Source organism: Arachis hypogaea, chromosome 16 (genome assembly GCF_003086295.3).
Source record: "Arachis hypogaea cultivar Tifrunner chromosome 16, arahy.Tifrunner.gnm2.J5K5, whole genome shotgun sequence".
In the NCBI taxonomy this organism is placed as follows: domain Eukaryota; kingdom Viridiplantae; phylum Streptophyta; class Magnoliopsida; order Fabales; family Fabaceae; genus Arachis; species Arachis hypogaea.
Window position 1 is genome coordinate 136,040,117 of NC_092051.1, and position 21,790 is coordinate 136,061,906.

A 21,790-nucleotide genomic window follows, 5' to 3' on the forward strand; every position below is an offset into this window, starting at 1 on the left:
AACATAATAAAATATTTTTACTAACAATATCCCTAATAATATCAATTGCTACATTAGTATGAATTTTAATAACAATAATAACGACAGAAACAGTAACTAACCTCTTCGTCGATATATCCTGCCACGTGAGCGACGCCATTTAGTCGGTACAAGCGATCCTCACCCTCCATTGGCTCCACCACCCACTTCTCCTTCAAACCTCCAAAGTTTCCCAAATCCTCTCAACACAACAACTTCCTTTTTTTTTTTTCCTTACCAAATGATCCGTCCTAACCTTCCACGGATTACTTATATAGCCACACACACGTAAACCGTGGTGACCCACAGGGTTTTACGTGCAAATGCATTCCTTCATAAACCGTGGTGACCCTCCACGGTTTATGCATGCAAATTTTCGTTAGTAAACCGTGGTGACCTACCACGGTTTACGTTCAATTTTCCTAAACCCTAATCCGCTATGGGTCTCCACGGTTTATGTACGATTAGAAACCGTGGTGGGTTGCCACGGTTTACATAAAAATGCCATTTTGCACATGCAGGTAACAAGAAACAGTTTTGCACATTCTGGTAAATATTTTCTCCAATTTATTTATTTAGGTAACTTGCCCAATTTTTTTCCATGAATATGCAAACTGATTCTTAAAGTTAAAATTTATCAAATTTTATATATTATCAAATTTTATATAGATCAATTTATGGATTATGATAGATTTTACTCTTTTAGCCCATGTTAGATTTAATTTGCCAAATACTGATTGATCTAAGAGTTTAGATTAAAAATTAGCTGAAATACATTAAAAAAAATGTGAATTCTACCATACCCTCTCTAAAATAAAGGATAAATTACCTCTTGTGATATATATATATTAAAAGTGATTCACCATATGAGTTCTATGAAGTCGAAGAGATCTTTATGAATGCAATTGATATATTTAAAGGTAGAGGAGAGTTTGGCTCTCTTATGGTCCGTGATAATAGAAGTCATAAAAACATTTAGAAAGATTCTTTAAATCTTCAAGTCATAAACACAGTTAAAGACATTGTTGTTGATGATGTCAAATACAAGTTTCAAGGGATGGTAAATTCGAATCCTCATGAGGTTAAAGACATTGTCGATGAGGTGGAGATCAAGTCGAATTCAATTGTAGACAATAGGATTTGTAAGACGAGGTGACAATTATGCACAAGAATTTAATCACTTTCAGGGAACAAAAGTTTTGCGGATAGTGAACTCCGAAGATGTTATCATCATACAGAAGAAGATGGAGGAGGCGTAGTGGGTGTACGGTGAAGTTGGGAACCTATGTAGCAGAGATTCTCCGTACTTCGGTAGCACAAATGTTGTCATGCATGTTGAATACGTACTTGCACCTTGTTGATGGGTTTATGAGTTCATTACAAAAAAATTTCTCCAACAATGGCTCCCACCACCACTACCATAGACTGGTGGTACTAAACTAAATTTAAAAAATCACAAGAGAGAAAAAGAAAAATAAAAAATATATACTTAATTGTTATAGTTAACATTCAACTTAATTGTAATTATAAATACTATATATATCACAAAGAATAATTTACCTTTTATTTTATACAGGGTATGATAGCATTTACCTTAAAATATATTATAATATGCAATTTATTATATATAGTATATAAATGATCTTATATCGTATTCTGATTTCTTTCTTTCTTTCTTTCAAATAATAAATGTAATAATTGGTATCATATATACACGAAATTTCTTTTAATTAATATTAATATTTTTATATAATTTGCAATAAAAAATATAAATTTAATTTTGATGTACGGTCAGTATAAAGCAGTTTTATACATACATTAATCACGTAATGTCACATCATCCAAAGTAACTATTATTTTTATTGATCGCGTGATTGGATGACTGTGTAAATTTTACACCGTCAATGCATCAAAATTAAACACAAAAAGATATACACATGATTGATTTATTGAATTAAAAAATATAGTATAGGGACAAAATAATTTTTAAAAATACATTATCATAGTTCACAATTGTTTTTATCTTGTATAAGCTTTAGAGTTTTAACTTTCATTTTTAGTTTTATAGACTTACTGTAAACCCGTTCAATTTTTTTAGATCGTTGATTTATAATTTGACCCAAAAAGGAGAGCAGAAAGTTTCTGAAGATTTTCAATACACCTTCAATACTGCCATTAAAATCAAAGCTCAGATTACAAAACAGCCAAAGTTCAAAATAAAACAGTAAAAAGCATCACACAATACACCTACTTTTAAACAATTCAACTTGCACAGTAAACACTTTACATGCTCCTGCTTATGTGAAGTTACTACTTACTCCATTGCATCCAGCCATCCACCATAAATTAAGCATGAGACCACAATTACAATGATCTCATTTCATTCCCGCGCATGTAATTTCTATTTTCTCACACTATTTATATTACTTTTTTCTTTTTTGGTCATACACACTATTTATATTACTTATCTAGTATTTATTCCTCAAGCACCCAATGAATACTAGTTTGCCCTTTAACTTAAAGGATTGTGTCTTATAATCTCCTAGAATATATAATGTTGTCGTGGCCCAATCATATTATAAAAAAGGTTAAAAAAGAGGATCGGATAATGCGAAGAAAAATAAAAGAAAATCCATAAGTATCACATCACAAAATAATAGCAACAAATATAAATATGAAATATGAAATATCCACTAGCAGGCAGGACAGTTTGCCTCCACCACAAAAATCATTTTGTTGTTATTATTATTGTTGTTATTGATTGCAATACGATATTCCCCGCCATCATCCAACCACACATCTTTTGTGTAAATCCATCCCAAACAGACAGGCAAACACCAACAACGTATAACTGAACAGGGTAAAGCACATAAAAATATAAATATAAAACATAAAACAAATAATAAAAAATTATATCTTGGGTGATCGTTCGTTTCGTATTACCGTAGTCTCCCTCACACTCCCTATGGTAACATGTAATGTATCTACAAGTGACACGTGGTGTTCTTCGTCGTGATGAACCCGCGTCTGGCGGCCGGAGCCTTCTGGCCTTCGTATCTGTGCTTCTTCAAGCCTTCTCCTCCGCCACTGGCCAATGCTGGAATCTTCCGCTTCGACTTCGTGTTTCAAAGGAAGAATAAGAGTGGACGGCTCCGTAGACCCTTCAACTTTTTCGTTAGCGCCCAACTTTCCAACTCCTTCTCCTTCAATTTTGGACTCGACTCTTCGGTACCTATATATCTCGTCTTCTTATCATCTGTTATACACATCTATATGTCCTAACTTGAAGTTGAAATATGTGCCGTGTACAAGTTAGGAAGTCAATCGTTCATGTTTCTAGTTAGCAGAAAAAACTTAGTTTATATATATATATATATTATTTTTTTTATTTTTTATTCTTAAAGAGAAATGAGAGCGTTTAGTTTTCTTGTCTGCATTGTTTCTATGACCTTCATCAAGTAAATGCAAGAAATAGTTACTATTACTGATATGGTAATACATAATTAGATTTTTGTATCAAAACCTTTCTTACTAGAATAGTGACCATACATAGAATTTAAATCCAATATGAAATGTTTTGCAAATAATAGAAAGGGTAGTTCAATCTACAAGCTTGCATTTTACCGAGGAGGGTCTGAGTAATGGCAGCAGTTTGTGGATTGTAGGCTGTCTATCTTGACAGAAGCGTCGATGGCTAACTGTACAGTTTGGACTGTGACCCTCAAGTTAGAGAGAAAACTTTAGTGGTTGCTCAAAGCTTGAAATTCTTTGCATAATAATATTATTTAAAAATTACTTTCTATGAACTAACAATGTAAAAAACACTATGAGTGGATGAAATTTGAATGCACTAGTCTAATAGTGTAAAACTGATGCAGTAAAATCAAAATTGAATCTCTTTATTTGTTGCTAGGGTGTACTGTGATATGGCTATGAAACCATTGTCACTAGTATGGTTATGCTTTTGGGATATATTCACTTGTGGTCGTGGATAGTGTAAATCCCATTTTTAATTATCATCACCTTCAACACCTATATAATGAAGTCCACGTTTATTTGAATGGCATCAACTAGATCTCGATAGGGTGTCTTGTCTAACTCACTATATAGTTATACAAATATGTAGAAATAACATTTTCCTAAATTTTGATTCTATATTTGTATGTTACATCTTAGTGAATTCTGGTTGTGTTCTTGTTTTATGCTGATGCAAAATGCAAAACCGAACTAACTTTGAATGAATTTCATTTGTGATATACATATAATTTGCTCAGCTTCTTTCTCCTCACCTTCTTTCTCTGTTTACATAATAGATAATAATTTTTTAAAATTTGGTTTAAATGGATTAATGAATAGCAAAGTTTCATGTCATCTATTGACATTCATTTTCAATGTTCTTTTTCCTTTGTACGTTTTAGAACCCAAGTTCCTTCCAATCCAATGATCAAACAACTTCGTCATGGATGGGTCCTGTCCCAGGTGATATTGCAGAAGTTGAGGCATATTGTAGGATCTTCAGGAATTCTGAAAGGCTTCATTCTGCGTTAATGGATGCTTTATGTAACCCTTTTACTGGGGAATGTAGTGTCTCATATGAGGTTCCACCAGATGAGAAACCTCATCTTGAAGATAAAATAGTTTCTGTTCTTGGATGTATGGTATCCCTTGTCAACAAAGGCAGGGAGGATGTTATTTCCGGAAGATCCTCGATTATGAATTCTTTTCGTGGTGGAGATCTTAGTGCAATGGACGAACCCCCACTTGCTGTTTTTAGGAGTGAGATGAAAAGGTGTTGTGAAAGCTTGCATGTTGCTCTTGAAAACTATTTAATAGCTGGTGATGATAGAATCTTAAATGTTTGGAGAAAACTTCAGAGATTAAAGAATGTTTGCTACGATCCTGGTTTTCCTCGTGAGGAGGGTTATCCTTGTCATACACTATTTGCAAATTGGACTCCTGTGTATTTATCTACTTCTAAAGGCAACACAGAGTCCAAAGACTCAGATGCTGCTTTTTGGGCAGGTGGTCACGTAACAGAAGAGGGCCTGAAGTGGTTACTGGATAGAGGTTATAAGACTATTATAGATCTCAGAGCAGAAACCGTGAAAGATAACCTCTATGAATTGGCTGTCAATGAAGCTATTTCATCTGGAAGAGTTGATTTGGTAAAAATCCCAGTTGAAGTTAGGACTGCTCCTACAATGGAACAAGTTGTAAGATTTGCATCCTATGTCTCAGATTGCAGGAAAAGGCCTATCTATCTTCACAGCAAAGAAGGAGTTTGGCGAACATCTGCCATGGTTTCGCGATGGAAGCAGTACATGACTCGCTCTGCATCACAGATTGTTTCTAATCAATCAGTTGCTTCGAATGACATGTTACCATTTTATTCAAATGGATCTGAGAAACTGCAGGACTCTTTAATGACTGCAGAGCAATTGTCCAGGGGAAAAGATATCAATTCATTACAAGAGTGTTTGGGGGCAACACATAGTTCTTTTGGAACATTTGACAAAAGTGACTCTAGTTATGAGAAATCACAAGCTGGGGCTACAAGTGGAAGTACTCCTGAGAATAAGAAAATTTCAGAATACAACGGGACTATTGCGGACAGATCTTATCCAAGTTTCTTTGGCAAAATAAATCCTTTAGAAGCTCAAGTTCCTCCTTGTGATGTCTTTTCCAGAAGGAAAATGTCTGAATTTTTCAGAAGCAAGAAGGTAACACCTCCCTATTACATGAATTATCAGATTGAAAGGTTGGAATGCTTACCCAAATCGGAGAACAAGCATGTCGGAGGACTATCTCGGGATGTGGTTAACACCAATGGTGATAATCCTGCTCCTAAAACGGTGGGTCCAGAAAGTTCCAACGGTTCAGCTCATCTAGATTATCCAATTGGAGAGCCCCAGAATACACTTGGTGACAACTGGAAGTTAGTTAATGGGAGTACATCTCATTCTTCGAGGAAAACTGTGCATGGAATTAGTGAAGGAAAAAGGCAATACATGTCTAATGCCAATGTCTCTTCCATTGCGAACAATGACTTCAATAATGGAACAACCAACTCTCAAAGGGTTAAAGATCGTGTGGTTAAGCCTGGGTCAGCATCAGATTATGAAGACTTAGGATCCATCGAGGGAGATATGTGTGCGTCTTCGACAGGAGTTGTAAGACTGCAATCAAGAAAGAAAGCAGAGATGTTTCTTGTTCGAACAGATGGGTTTTCTTGTACCAGGGAAAAAGTGACTGAATCTTCTTTGGCCTTCTCTCATCCTAGCACCCAACAACAGATGCTTATGTGGAAATCAATGCCAAAGACAGTGTTATTGTTGAAAAAGCTGGGGGAAGAACTAATGGAAGAAGCAAAAGACGTATTACTTCCTTGATTTTCTTTTTACTCTATATATCATTATAAAATTGGCATCTTTGAAAAAGTTATTTGCTAAACACTTTGTGTTTGTATTTCTTCTAGTATTTTAATGTTTTTCTAATATGGAAACTGGATGGCCAAATAAATATTGTTATGGCAAGATGTCTTACATTTAGATAGAAAATGCTGAAAATATAGCGCAGAAAAGTTGATATATGGACAGTTGGATCTAGATTATCAGTACTGAAAATGGAACAGTGACATCTGAATGTCCTTGTTTAATAAAGGAGTTGAATTTAGGGATCAAAACTTTTTTGGGTTTTGAATGTTATACCAAGAGAACTTTGGTCAATTTTTTGTTCTTAAGGAAATCATGGCTGTCATTGTTGTGAAGTGTATAACTAATTTACAACTTCTATATCTATTCTGTAGGTTGCTTCTTTCTTGTATCACCAAGAGAAAATGAATGTTCTGGTCGAACCAGATGTACATGATATATTTGCTAGAATTCCAGGCTTTGGCTTTGTTCAGACATTTTATAATCAGGATACCAGGTATCTTGAGTTTCTATATCTATATGAATTGACTTGAATCTTTTTTCCCTTCATTTGCATAAACCTGTGCTTTCATTTAACGATATCTTAATATTTCAATGCCTTTGATCCAGTGATCTACATGATAAAGTAGATTTTGTGGCTTGCTTGGGTGGAGATGGTGTCATACTGCATGCTTCAAATCTGTTTGGAGGAGCTGTTCCCCCGATTGTGTCCTTTAACCTTGGCTCTCTTGGCTTTCTGACTTCTCATAGTGTAAGCTAACCAACTCCATTATTTTATCGTAAAAGGATATGAATAGCTTCTTTCTTATTGTTTGATTTCCATTCTGTTATCTGTATGTAGTTCGAGGACTATAAGCGCGACCTTCGACAAGTCATCCATGGAAATAATATGCGGGACGGTGTATACATTACTCTTAGAATGCGTCTGAGATGTGAAATTTTTCGCAAGGGTAAAGCAATGCCAGGGAAGGTATTTGATATTCTCAACGAAGTTGTTGTCGACCGGGGTTCAAATCCATATCTTTCAAAGATCGAATGTTATGAACATAATCGTCTTATAACCAAAGTAAGTTTGTTCTCTAACTGAGTTACTGTCAACAGATATATGCATTCATTGTATTCCATATTGAGAAAAATGAATTTTTAACATTTTCATGAGGCAGTGGAATATATTGAGACAAGTGTCGTGTCTTTCAGGTACAAGGTGATGGAGTCATTGTAGCCACTCCAACGGGAAGCACAGCTTATTCTACAGCTGCTGGAGGTTCCATGGTAAGCTTGAGTTAGTGTTTGACTCATTATTGAGTTATTTAGATTATTACCAGTCCTATATCTCTCAGGGTTAAGATTTTTAGATAGTTTATAAGTGACATCACTTACTTCTTGAGCTAGTTGTTGGAGTTTAGTTATGTTCATTTAATCTCAAATCTAATATGGTTTCAAGACCCCAGACGATCATTCCTTCATGTTCTAGTTTCATGTTAGAATTATAAAATTTTGAGCTGTACATTGTCAGCATGACATTATAATTCATTGCTTTTTGCACTGTGAATTTAACTGATCTGATGTGAATCATGTGATAAGAAAACTGCAGGTCCATCCAAACGTTCCCTGCATGCTGTTTACCCCGATCTGTCCACACTCGCTCTCATTTAGACCGGTTGTACTTCCAGATTCTGCTCGACTTGAACTAAAGGTGAGCATATTTTTGGAAAATATTTTTATTAAAAACAGATTTTGCTTCTGCATTTTTTCAAAGCTGAGTATTGTTAATCATCTAAAATCGGATAAATTAGTTTTTTTAGAAAAAAAATATAAATAAAAAAGGTGTTTCTTATAAAAGTTGTATCCAAATATACACACAATATTATGGAGGTACTTTTTCTTAAAAGAAGTAGATCGGTTTTTGCTAGAACAGCTTATTTACTAACGATTCTAGGGAAAGTATTTTTTTTTTCTAAATAATAATAATAATAATAATAACAATAATAATAAGGTATCTATGAAAGTCAATCCTAACGCAAGGATACCGAAAAATGGGGAAGGGGGTCGAAAGACACCAAATGCAACACTAAAATTCAGCCACCACGTCTTTATCTATATTTATATGTATTGTCTTATAAATTCTTTTTTATTTTAAGTAATACTAGGCCATCAGAATTTATTGGTTTTAGTCATGACTTAGTTATCAACTCAATTTCTTTAGTATAATAATTCAACAATATACTTTATAGCTAAACCGATAGCAAAAAATTATAAATTCTGATGATTCTTTATCATTGTTCATTTATTTTTTTAACAAAATAATCAACTTTAAGAATAATCAAATATTTCATAAACACAACAAATCAACCATCACTATTTTTGTACTTTATTTCGTATTTTGATTATAAGTATAAAGCTATTGTGACTATATTATTTATGAACTTTGATTATATTTTGTGATTTTTTTATAAAATTGATTATAAATGCATATGTGTGGGTTATTATACGTGTAGTTGATTGCTGAATGGTGTTCATCATGGTTGTTTGTCTTTTTTGTGGTACTTAGTAGATATGCTTATTTATTACTGTGGGATATGCTAATTACTTGTTTGGCATTTGTGGCAAATAATTTAGTATTTTATAATTGAGAATTTGGTATGTACCTTACGTAGGTTTTATTAATAACAGATTCCAGAAGATGCAAGAAGTAATGCCTGGGTTTCATTTGATGGAAAGAGAAGGCAGCAACTTTCAAGGGGAGATTCTGTCCGAATATCTATGAGTGAGCATCCGCTTCCAACTGTTAATAAGTTTGACCAAACAGGTGATTGGTTCAGCAGCCTCGTTCGGTGCCTGAACTGGAACGAAAGGCTCGATCAGAAGGCCCTATGATGCGTGTGAAAGTCATGCACTGACAGGGTTGTGTAATTACTGTACAGATTGTACATTCAGACTATAGAACATAAATATAGCATATACGTCCAGTTGCTTCCATTGGCATTCATTGTTAAGGTAGGGTTTAGCCAATGATTTTTCACATGTGATAATTGCTAGATACTGGTGTATACATACACTTTAGACAAATGTGGTACATTAAATTGCTAATCTTATTAGGGGCTCTTTATTCCATCTGAATGTTTATAACTTTTTGCTATACTTCATCTGTGTAAGTGGAAGGAGATGTTTTATTTTGGTTCTGTGTTGATTATTGGTTTAAAATGTTACATGTGTCCTTTTGTACATATTTTAAAGAATAATTATCCACATCAGTCTCCAAGAATTTTAAAAGTGAATATTTTAATCCAAAAAAAAATAATACATAAAAACATATCAAAGATTTTATTCCGACAAACATAACAATCTTCCATCTTAAAAAAAAAGTAAAATAATTATTATTTGTACAATAACATTGTACTATAATTTTTATATTTTTTAGTTAAAAATAATGATAAATTTATTTATTAAATTCTTATATATATATATATATATATAGTCACTCAACAACAACAATAAGAATAATAATAATAATAATGTTCAATAAAATTATTAGAGATTATTCTACACAAAAGTTAAAACCATTTGATATTTTTATATTTAACGTAATCAAAAGATGTCCTATTTTAAAAAATGTTTGAATTAAAAAAAACATTTTAATTTGAATTTCAAACTATCATTATTCACCTTACTTGTTTCTAATGAAATGAGTAAATTAATATGCTATTATCATCGTCTCACATGCACAAATAAATTAATAATAATAAAGGTTGACATATAGTAAAAGTAGAATGGACCGAAGATTGTTATGTCTAACAGAGCAAAACGTTGGGATTGATTTGTGTATTAATTTTTTTTGGAGGCTAAAACGTTCACTTTTAAATTCTTGAGGACTGATTTTGGTAATTACTCTGCCAAAATATAAAATGAGAACTGATTTGTCTGTCAGAATAAAATTTTGAGATTAATCTGTGTACTAATTTTTCTTAAAAACTAAAATATCTGCTTTTAAAATTGTTAGAAATTGATTTGGATAATTACTCTTGCTTAAACATGTTATGCACCAGAACTATTTTTTAATTAGCCATACTACACCATGAATAATGTTTTTCTAAACCAAATCTAATTAAATCGGCCTAATAATAAATTAGTGAGACAAATTATTCACACAAATGTGAGTAAATTACATCGTTCAAACTCACTTCATTTTTATTTTTAGTTGCGTTTTTCTCATTTTTTCTTCTTTTGTTGAGGTTTTTTTATGTTCTTTTTTTTTTCCTTTTTCTTTGATATTTTTGCTTCTTTTTTCTTCTCTATTTCGTATTAAAAACAAACAAAACAAAGATAAGAAAAAACGAAGAGAAGAAAGAGAAGAACCAAAAAAACAATAGAGCATCAAAAAAGTATATAGGAAAAAAATAATTGTTATATTAATAACTATGCTCATCCTCTTTCTAAAGACAGAAATTATATGTTTTCATTCACAAATTTCTGTGTTTTTTTTCAAAAATTCATGTACTATTTGTCTAAGTATTTTTTATGCTTCTATTTCCACTAATTTTTCTCTGTGTTTATATTCTAAATTTCTGTTTGTCATAAAAATGATGTATTTTTCTTCTTTTGTTTATCTAACAATAATTTTTATTTAAACTAAGTGATACGTCACCCACATCCTCGGTCTCCCGGAATTTTCGGCACACAAATATCTGAGGCTGATGTTACATCAAATAAGCTCGGCACGTCAGCTGATAAGCTCGGCCTCACCCATTCGAATAAAAAGACACGTGCATCATAAAGTTCGGTTCCGCATCAGCCGTCCGAAAATCTCGGCACATGATCAGGACCGAAGCTGAATCACCCAACTGAAAATAAGAAACGTGCTCAGCTGGTTTATAGCACCAAAATAGAATATCTCAACCAACCTACAAACTAGGACTTATCCACCAACGGGTAAAAACTAACTCCTATAAAACCTAGCTAATATGCTCGGCTAGGTCTTAGGTTCTATCACTCTCACTTTTCCACTCTTTACTCTTAACTCACTCACTGAGAATCATTACTGACTTGAGCGTCGGAGTATCTTGTGCAGGTATTCCCGCCGCGGTGTTTGACTTCCGGCCGACGCAAAGCTCTTCCTCTTCGGTGTTAACTCACTCGGAAGCACTTAAGCTCGACCTCCCTAGTGTTCGGACGAACCACTTGGCGCCCACCGTGGGGCAGGAGTACATATAACCCCATTTTTTCCTTCGTTTAGTCTTCTACTTTATTTTGCAGGATTCCCGATCCTCGGACATGGCTGACAAGAAAATTCCACAACTCTCACAGGACGACCTCCTGGCTCAAATCGCTGAGCTTCAGGCGGAGGTACGAAGAATAGCCGAGCTCTCAACACATAACAATGGAGAGAACTCCAAAGGCTCGACTCAAAGTGCGGCGGACCCTTTAAACATCGTTCCGCCAAAGGAGAAGCTCACCCTTGACAACCCTTTCTCCGAGGAGATCACAAACTACCAAATGCCGAAAAACTTTACGCTGCCTACCGCGCTAGAACCATACAAGGGGTTCGGCGACCCTCGGGCCCATGTGAAGAAGTTCCAATCAATGATGTTTTTCAACGGCCCTAACAATGAGCCCGTCCTCTGCCGAGCATTCCCCACGTACCTAGACGGTGCTGCGTTACTCTGGTTTTCTAAACTTTCTGCAGGTTCGATTTCCTCCTTTGAAGACCTCGCCAGATCATTCATTGATTATTTTGCTGCATCAAGAATCTACGTACATGGCTCAGACTATCTCGGCACCATCAAACAAGGTCAGCACGAGAGCCTGAAAGACTACATGACCAGATTCGCTGACGCCACTATGGAGATCCAAGACTTGGACCCGGCCGTTCACCTGCACGCTCTCAAGGCCGGCCTTAGGCCTGGCAAATTTTGGGAGACCATTGCAATAACAAAGCCGAAGATGCTAGAGGAATTCCGAGAAAGGGCGGCAGGTCAAATGGAGATCGAAGAACTCCGAAAAGCCCAGAAGTCGGACAAACAACCACATCGGAGAGACGAAGAAAGGACTTTCAGATCGCCAAGCAACAGGGACACTAAGAAACCTTCTAATCCCGCGTCAAAGTACAACACATACACCAGATTCAACACTAGAAGAGAGAACATCATCAGAGAAATCCTCAACGCCAAAATCATAAAGCCACCAGCCCGAGCAGGGAACTACCATGATCAACGGTTCGTGGACAAGACAAAGCATTGTGCCTTCCACCGGAAGTTCGGTCATACTACGGATGACTGCATCGTTGCGAAGGACCTCCTGGAAAGGCTAGCACGCCAAGGGCTCCTGGAAAAATACATCGAGACCCAGAAAGGCAGAGGAGGAAACTCGGACAGGGTAGAACATAAGCAAGCAATCGCCGACGACAAAAAAGAGAGAACGACTCCTGATCCACCAAGAGGAGTCATCAACCACATATCAGGGGGATTCGCAGGCGGAGGAGAAACAAGCTCGGCCAAGAAACGAAGCTATAGAGCAATGCTGGCAATCGAAGGAACTATACAACCAAAGAAGGACAAAGAACCATATGTCACAATATCCTTCAACCAAGCAGACTTCAAATCGGCAAGCCCTAACCTCGACGATCCCGTGGTAATTTCAATCCAGGTCGGAGAACTGTTGGTAAGAAAAACATTGTTAGATCCAGGTAGTAGTGTTGATGTTTTATTTTACTCTACTTTTACAAAAATGAAATTATCAGAAAAATTGATACAACTCTCCTCCGGAGAGCTAATTGGGTTCTCCGGAGAGAGAGTCCCCATCATAGGACACATATGGCTAAAGACCACAATGGGAGAAATCCCTATGTCAAGTCGATCGATATTCAATACCTAATAGTAACCTGTTACAGCCCTTACAATATTATACTTGGGAGACCCGCCCTGAATATATTCAGGGCAGTGGTGTCCACATTACATCTGTGTGTCAAGTTTCCAGTGCATGAAAACAAGATCGCTACGGTGTATGCCGACCATCAAGAAGCTCGGCAATGCTATAACGCTGGTCTAAAACCAGTACAAACAAAACAGGAAGCTCGGCCCCAGGTTCAAGCAATCCACACGTCCGCCAACACAGCGACACTAGCCGACCTCGACCCAAGAGAAGACCTCGGCGAAAGACCTCGACCAATGGACAATCTTCAACAAGTAACACTGACATCAGACGACAAACAATGCACATATGTTGGAGAAGCATTAGAAGGGGCAGACCGAGCAAAACTCATTCACATACTGAGTCAGAACGCCGACCTTTTTGCATGGACGCCAGATGACATGCCCGGAATCAACCCAGAAGTCATCTGCCATAAGCTAGCAATCGACAAAACAATCCGACCAGTTGCACAGAAGAAAAGGAACCTCGGAGAAGAGAAAAAACAAGCAGCACTCGAAGAAACCCAGAAGCTCCTCAATGCAGGTTTCATCAGAGAAATTCGCTTCACCACATGGTTGTCCAACGTGGTAATGGTAAGGAAAAACTCAGGTAAATGGCGCATGTGCATCGACTTTACAAACTTAAACAAAGCTTGTCCTAAAGATGCATACCCATTGCCTTGTATTGATAAGTTAGTTGATAACGCCTCTGGTTTCAAAACTTTGAGTTTTATGGATGCATACTCTGGCTATAACCAGATTCTAATGCACCCAGAAGACCAAAGCAAAACAGCTTTTATAACAGAACATGGGAATTTTTGTTACAAGGTAATGCCCTTTGGCCTAAAGAATGCAGGTGCGACATACCAAAGGCTAATGGACAAAGTATTCCAGCAGCAGATAGGCCGCAATATGGAGGTCTATGTAGATGACATGGTAGCCAAAACACCTATGCAGGGATCACACTGTGACGATTTAGTAGAAATCTTCAAGCAACTCTGAGCATATAACATGAGACTCAATCCAGACAAATGCGCGTTCGGGGTACATGGAGGGAAGTTCCTGGGATTCATGTTAACATCTCGAGGCATCGAGGCCAACCCAGAAAAGTGCAAGGCCATACTGAACATGACAAGCCCAAAAACGGTAAAGGAAGTCCAGCAACTTGCAGGACGAATAGCCGCCCTGTCACATTTCCTACCTGCAGTGGCAAACCGATCTTATCACTTTTCCATACATTCTCTAAAGGCAGGAAGTTCAACTGGACAGACGAATGCAAAAACGCTTTTACCGAACTTAAACAACACTTGACATCACCACCAATCCTCCAAAAACCAGAGACAGGTAACCCACTGTACTTATACCTATCAGTATCTAACCATGCTATAAGCTCGGTTTTAGTAACAGAAACAGGAAGAAAGCAAAGCCCAGTATACTTCATCAGCAGGGTACTACAACCAACAGAAACACGGTACCCGAAGATAGAACAACTGGCGCTAGCACTAATCACCACAGCAAGAAGACTGCGGCACTATTTCCAGAGCCACACAATCATAGTACGAACAGACCAACCGCTAAGGCAGATATTAACCAGACCCGAGCTCGCTGGCAGATTGATAAAGTGGTCGGTCGAGCTCTCCGAGTTCGACATTCAGTACGAATCAAGGAAAACACTGAAGTCACAGGTTCTAGCCGACTTTATATCGGAGATGACCAATGACACACATAATACAGAGGTCAGTTGGAGCATACATGTGGATGGAGCATCAAACAAAGAAGGCAGTGGAGCAAGGATACTACTAAAAGAAGGAGACAAAGTGGTGGCCGAGCAGTCACTACAGTTCCGCTTCAACGCAAGCAACAATCAGGCAGAATATGAGGCCCTACTCGCCGGACTAAAGCTCGCCCTACAACTACAAATACCTTGAATAACAGCCTACTGCGACTCTTCGTTAGTGGTACATCAAATAAAGGGCGAATTCCAGGTAAAAGATCCTTTGTTAGAGAAATATTGGCTCATAACAAAGGATCTAATTTCAAAATTTAAAGAATTCGATATTATTCATGTAAACCGAGAACAAAACACCAGGGCCGACGTGTTATCTAAGTTAGCCACAACTCGGCAAGCCGAAAACACATCGGCACTGTCCCAGCTAACACTTGACAAACCAAGTTTTGAACAGGATACAATTTTGAGCATTACACAGGTCCCAGATTGGCGGACACCTTTTCTCGATTACATCAACACAGGCACTATGCCAAATGACGAACCAAACTTGCCGCTCTTCCGAAGAAGAGCAAGCTTCTATACAGTGCTCGGAAATACCCTATACAGGCGAGGACATTCACAACCACTACTCAAGTGCATCAGCAATAAGGAAGCCGAGGAAGTTATGGCTGAAACGCATGAAGGAGTCTGTGGCAACCATATCGGCGGCCGAGCATTAGCAGCAAAGATCTTGCGAACAGGATACTATTGGCCGACGATAAAACGGGACTGCATCACTAAGGTCAAAGCATGTGATAATTGTCAAAAGCACGCCACCCTCTCAGAGACCCCAGCCGAGGAGCTTCATACCATAGAGGTAAGCTGGCCTTTCGATAGGTGGGGGTTGGATATCCTCAGACCTTTTCCGAAAGCGCCAGGCCAGGTAAAGTTCCTCTTAGTATCAATCGACTATTTCTCTAAATGGATAGAAGCACAACCACTAGTGCACATAACAGCAGAAAAAGTGCGATCTTTTCTATGGAAAAATATCATATGCAGATTCGGTATCCCAAGAGAAATAATCTCGGATAACGGAAGACAATTTACAGACCATAAGCTCGCCACCTTTCTAACAAATTTTAACATCAAACATCACTTCAGCTCAGTAGAGCACCCACAGACTAACGGACAAGTTGAATCAGCTAACAGAATTATCTTGCAGGGATTAAAGAAAAAGCTCGGGGAAGCTAAAGGAGAGTGGGCCGACCTCATTCCAGAAATTCTATGGAGTTACAACACTAGCATTCAATCTGCCACAGGAAAAACTCCCTTCAAATTGGTATATGGCGCAGAAGCGTTCATTCCAGTAGAGGTCAGCATCCCAACATTAAGAACCGAGCTATATAATCAACCAAATAATCAACAAGCTCGGACAGCCGAATTGGACCTTGTAGAAGAAGAAAGGGACATTTCCGCCATAAAACAACGAGCCAGAAAATAATATCTAGAGCTAAGACACAACAAAAGAGTAGTACACAGATCCTTCAACAATGGAGACCTCATACTCAGACGAACAGAGGATGCTCGAAAACCGTCATCACATGGCAAATTAGCGGCAAATTGGGAAGGACCTTTCCGAGTCCTCCAAAACCTCGGAAAGGGGGCTTACAAATTAGAAACCCTTAGAGGAGAACAATTCCCAGGAACATGGAACGTCTCCTCCCTAAGGGAATATCAGTCATGACACAGCCTGTATAATAGCGAATAATGGTACTCTTTTTCCCTCCGAAGGTTTTTTCCCAAAAACACAAGGGTTTTACTCGGAAAGGGTTTTAATGAGGCCGGACGCAACAAATCATTGTACAAATACAACTTACTGTGAAATCAAAACAGTTTTCATCCTGACAGTCAGCATACATTTCAGTTGATAAACGCTCCAAATTATCCGAGCATTATCCTCGGAACCCTAGCATCACATATTCCTCGGAAAACTTTCACCATAAAAATAAGTCAACGTGTTTCCAATTAACAAACTAATCCGAGCTTCATACTCGGAAAACAACACGCGCATACCGAGCATAATGCTCGGGAGAAGTACAAACAAACATTATCATCAAACAAATCTTAAAGCGCTTCCATTCAAAAAGACAAGTACTACATTAGAACATCTATTCACATTTTTGACAAGTTCACTTAAACAAAGAATGGCTTAGGCCATCTTCAATACATACATACGACTGTTTCCAACACATAATCATAAATTCATCCAAAACATCAACCTTTTTTCATAATTAAGCCGAGCTATATGCTCGGAAACAAAAGTATCACTACCGATAACAATATTCGGAGTTACCCAAAAAAAAAAAGCAAAAAAGTTCTAAAAGAACCACAACACTACATACGAAGCTCACAAATTTTAACTAAGAGCCTACTCGACTTTGTCACCAATGCTGGATCCTTCACCTTCATCAGCAACAACAGGTTCGTCTTCCACAAGCTGCCCACCCACAACCACCTTCGTCGCATCAAGCTTATCCACATCCGACTCAGGAAACAGCACCCGCACTTGAGAAACAGCACGTTCAAACCCTTGTGCAAAGGCCTCGTAGACTTCAGTCTGCAACTCCTTAACCCTTGACCCCAAGCGATCATTCTCAACCTTAGTAGTCCTTACCTCTTCCGCAGAAGTAAGCCGAAGGCGCTTCTCCTCAGACAGCTCAGAAGACAGCTCAGAGATGGTTTTCTCTTTCTCCTCCAAAGCCAAGGATAACTTAGCGACATCCAAGGCAGATTTATTCTCCTTCTCAATGGCGAGCTCTTGAGCACGCCCATCAGCCACGATACGCGCACCAATCACCTAAGACAAGAAAAAAACATATTAAAACTACACCAAAGCAAGAAGATACGAAAATAGAAATTATAACACTTACCTGCAGAAAGCGACTCACTCCCACATGTCCGATATCCTCAATCATTTTCATGTCTTCCGGAAAACAACAAAGTTCATCCGCCATAACAGAAAAAGGGTATAACTTACCCCATAAGGACCGACTATGTATATCTTCCGAATAACCATGCAACTTCTTCTGAGACTCATACACTGACTCCACCCTTCGGAGTTCGATGGAAGACTCCCCTTTCTCCAAGAAAGCCTCAACAACTCTCTCTTTCACATGACCTCTCTTGCGCTTAACCTTAAGAGCAGATTCAGGATGAACAACAAAGTCTTTCTCAGCATTGGTGGTCGAACCCTCCTTTTCAGCCTTTTTTCGCTGACTGAAGAACAACTTCAGACCAGCAGTAGTGATCGTCGGCGCCTTCTCACCTATTCAGAAAACAAAAGCAATAAGAACGAGCGAGAAGAAAACAACAATACATCCAAAAACAATTAAATTACCTAAATACTTCAGAACAGCCACCCTATCTGTGTCCCATTTCAACAACTCCGACACGGATAACAATCCCTTTGGGCCCAACTTTTCAAACAAAAATTCCATCATAAGCTGATCATCAATCGACCTATCCGCATCTAAAGCTTGCATAGGTTCAGAACACCAAAATAAAGGGAACCTCTCAACAAGGTACTCATTAAGGTAGAAAGGAAACTCCTCGGGTACACTCCTCACTTTAACATACATAGTTTTGAAGTCCTTAAAAGAAGACTTGTAAAGACCAAAAATCGCACGACGAGGATAACTACTTAGATTAACCCAAACACCCCGATCAACCCCTTTCACCTGAAATAAAGAAAAGAACAAACGGAGAGAAGGCGGCTGTTCAAGAAAATCCATCAACACTTCGAAAGCTCTAACGAACCCCCAGGAATTCGGATGAAGTTGACTAGGAGCACAGTTTAACCAATAAAGAACGCTACACTCAAAATCAGTAAACGGAACCCTAACCCCCAACTCAATAAACAGGCAACTATACATATAGAAATAAGCCCAATCGTCGCGACAATGGAAGACCCGGTCATTGGCATCACAGGGAAGTATCTTTATCCTTACCCCACTCCCACTCCTAACCCAGACATTAGAGCCTAACATGTCAACTGCCTCCTTATCACTAAATTGAGACACATATTCCTTGACCTTTGAATCAACCCATCCATACATATCGCCCTTACCCACACCAGAATTTCCCTCTTCCATAAAATACGGCAGAGAAAACTAAAATTAAGGCAGGAGGAAAGAAATAAAAACTCAAAATCCACACTCACCTTTCTGGCTCATTTTTTCTCCAAAATGCAGAAGCTCCCAACATCAAAAACTAAAGGAAAAAAAAGCCTCGTTTATTACAGAAAAAGGAGCAGTTAGAAACGAAACGTTAACCTCTAATCAAAGCCATCAAAAAACCCACGATCAACACTCTGCAAATCAGACGGTCAGGGGTTCGTTGGAATGCGCAGCACAATCAAATCAATCATTCATTAAACGCACGAAGAACGACGCCGGAAATTAATGATACAAACCGTTTCAAAACACAAAATGCGCCAAAACTAAGACAAGCTTGGGGGCTGTAAGGGACACACATAACAAATAAAGCGACCGAGGATTTTGCCATCCGAAGTGTACAAAGCTCGCCTTAGTCTTGTCCAAACCAAGGCAAGCTTGGGGGCTATGATACGTCACCCACATCCTCGGTCTCCCGGAATTCTCGGCACACAAATATCTGAGGCTGATGTCACATCAAACAAGCTCGGCACGTCAGCTGATAAGCTCGGCCTCACCCATTCGAATAAAAAGACACGTGCATAATAAAGCTCGGTCCCGCATCAGCCGTCCGAAAATCTCGGCACATGACCAGGACCGAAGCTGAATCACCCAACTGAAAATAAGAAACGTGCTCAGCTGGTTTATAGCACCAAAATAGAATATCTCAACCAACCTACAAACTAGGACTTATCCACCAACGGGTAAAAACCAACTCCTATAAAACCTAGCTAATATGCTCGGCTAGGTCTCAGGTTCTATCACTCTCACTTTTCCACTCTTTACTCTTAACTCACTCACTGAGAATCATTACTGACTTGAGCATCAGAATATCTTGTGCAGGTATTCCCGCCGCAGTGTTTGACTTCCGGCCGACGCAAAGCTCTTCCTCTTCGGTGTTAACTCACTCGGAAGCACTTAAGCTCGGCCTCCCTAGTGTTCGGACGAACCACTAAGTAAAGTCAAGTTGGTCTAATAAGTAATTAGTTAGATCAAAATGATTCACACAAATATGCACCTGAATCACATAGTTCATTTTCAGGCTTCATGTTTTACCTCTTGTTACGTTATTTTCATTTTTCTTCTTTTCTTTTTATTGCGACACTTTTTTATGCCTTTTTACTTTTTTTGTTGTTCTTGCCTTTTTTTTCTGTTTTGTATTAAAAAAAACAAAGAACCTTAACTATACTGTATGACTTAAATGTTTCTGTAACTCCTTATTCAAAGCAGAAATTTTGAGGACAAAATTTCTCCTCAAAATTTCTAAGAAGGGTAGAATATAAGAATATGATTTTTCGTAAAATCATTTTTCGAACTTTTTTGTGTAAGAATCTGATTTTTCTCTTCAAATAATTTTTTGACCTTTTTGCGACTGAAATTTGTAAAATTTGAGAATTACGGTTTAGTCTGTCTTAACGAGCGGATCCAAATAAAATATAAAAAATGTGATGAGTTTGAAAAATTCTAAGATAACATTTGTGATGACTAAACATTATTAATTTGATTAATTACGAAAATATTAATTTAATTTCAATTCAAATATGTTGATTAAATTAATTTTTGCTATGCAGGTTCTGTTTGGGCCGAAAATAAAAGAAAAGTGTTGCAAGCCCAATCATATTGAAAACACATTCAGCATTGATACAAAATTAATTTGATCCTATGGCTGAATAGTTGCTGTGTTATTTGGGTCAGAATTTGTGATACAGACCCAATTTAAATACTTGTTACTAGACCATTAAAGTTGGTCCGAAATAAAAAGGAAATTGGGTGAGATTGAATTTTGTTGCTATAAGCCCAAATATAATCTTTGATAAATTATCCAATGCTTGGTCCGAAACCTATTTTGAGAGAAAGCAAATGTATTGCTTCTAGCTTCCAACGGAATCCATTTCTATCATGTAGTGGAATTCAAATTTTATTAAAGTGAAGTTAATACATGCATTGGAAACATGAGAGAGAATTGGTCTTTGATTTGATGGACATCATCAAGCTACACGCTACTCAGCAAAGGGAGTGGAAAATTAGTTCACTTTTATTCTCTTTCTTTGTTTCATTAATTATTGTTCATAATTTCTCTTTCCTCTCTCTCTCATTTCTTTCTTCTCTTTTCGGTCATTACACAGCAAACCATGGAAGCTAAAGCTAGCCACCGAAGAGAAGAAGATGCACGCTACAAGACCATCACAATGATGGCAAGAAAAAGAAAATTAAAAGTATGCTGTGGCTAAGATTCTCATCACTTGTGGTAAGATTTGGTGAAGAGATCTTGACTTCTCCATACCAAAAATAGAAGAGAAGATTTCGGTCAGAGAAGAAGATCCTTGGAGGGATGGCTTGTCTCTGATTCTACTCAACCGCCACAGGAGGTAGCTACAATGGCTACGTGATGGAAGAGGCAGAGATTGGAGCAGATGAAGCATCAAGGGCCAGGAGTTCACCTTGGAGAACAAGGCAAGGATGGAGGGCTTGGATTGATGAAGATTGGTGACCAAGGAAGGACAAGAGGTAATTGCA

The 21,790-nt window shown here is 37.7% G+C and overlaps 2 protein-coding genes across 3 annotated transcripts; both read left to right on the plus strand.

Annotated features, from left to right (window-relative positions):
• Positions 1-2,716: 2,716 nt before the first annotated feature.
• On the plus strand, positions 2,717-9,563 carry LOC112755162 (NAD kinase 2, chloroplastic). 2 transcript variants are annotated; one of them, XM_025803082.3, is made up of 8 exons: positions 2,717-3,246; positions 4,437-6,392; positions 6,824-6,945; positions 7,059-7,200; positions 7,291-7,515; positions 7,647-7,721; positions 8,034-8,145; positions 9,123-9,563. In XM_025803082.3, the coding sequence occupies exons 1-7, from the start codon at positions 3,034-3,036 to the stop codon at positions 8,103-8,105; spliced, it is 2,805 nt and encodes a 934-aa protein (XP_025658867.1). In that variant the 5' UTR covers positions 2,717-3,033; the 3' UTR covers positions 8,106-8,145; positions 9,123-9,563. The 2 variants fall into 2 exon arrangements, with proteins under 2 accessions (XP_025658867.1, XP_025658866.1); XM_025803081.3 differs by having other exon boundaries at positions 8,044-8,145.
• A 2,157-nt stretch (positions 9,564-11,720) lies between these two features.
• Positions 11,721-14,356, plus strand: LOC140180266 (uncharacterized). The gene is made up of 2 exons (XM_072220721.1): positions 11,721-13,102; positions 13,186-14,356. Exons 1-2 carry the CDS (start codon positions 11,721-11,723, stop codon positions 14,354-14,356), a joined length of 2,553 nt encoding a protein of 850 aa, XP_072076822.1.
• The last annotated feature ends 7,434 nt before the right edge of the window (positions 14,357-21,790 follow it).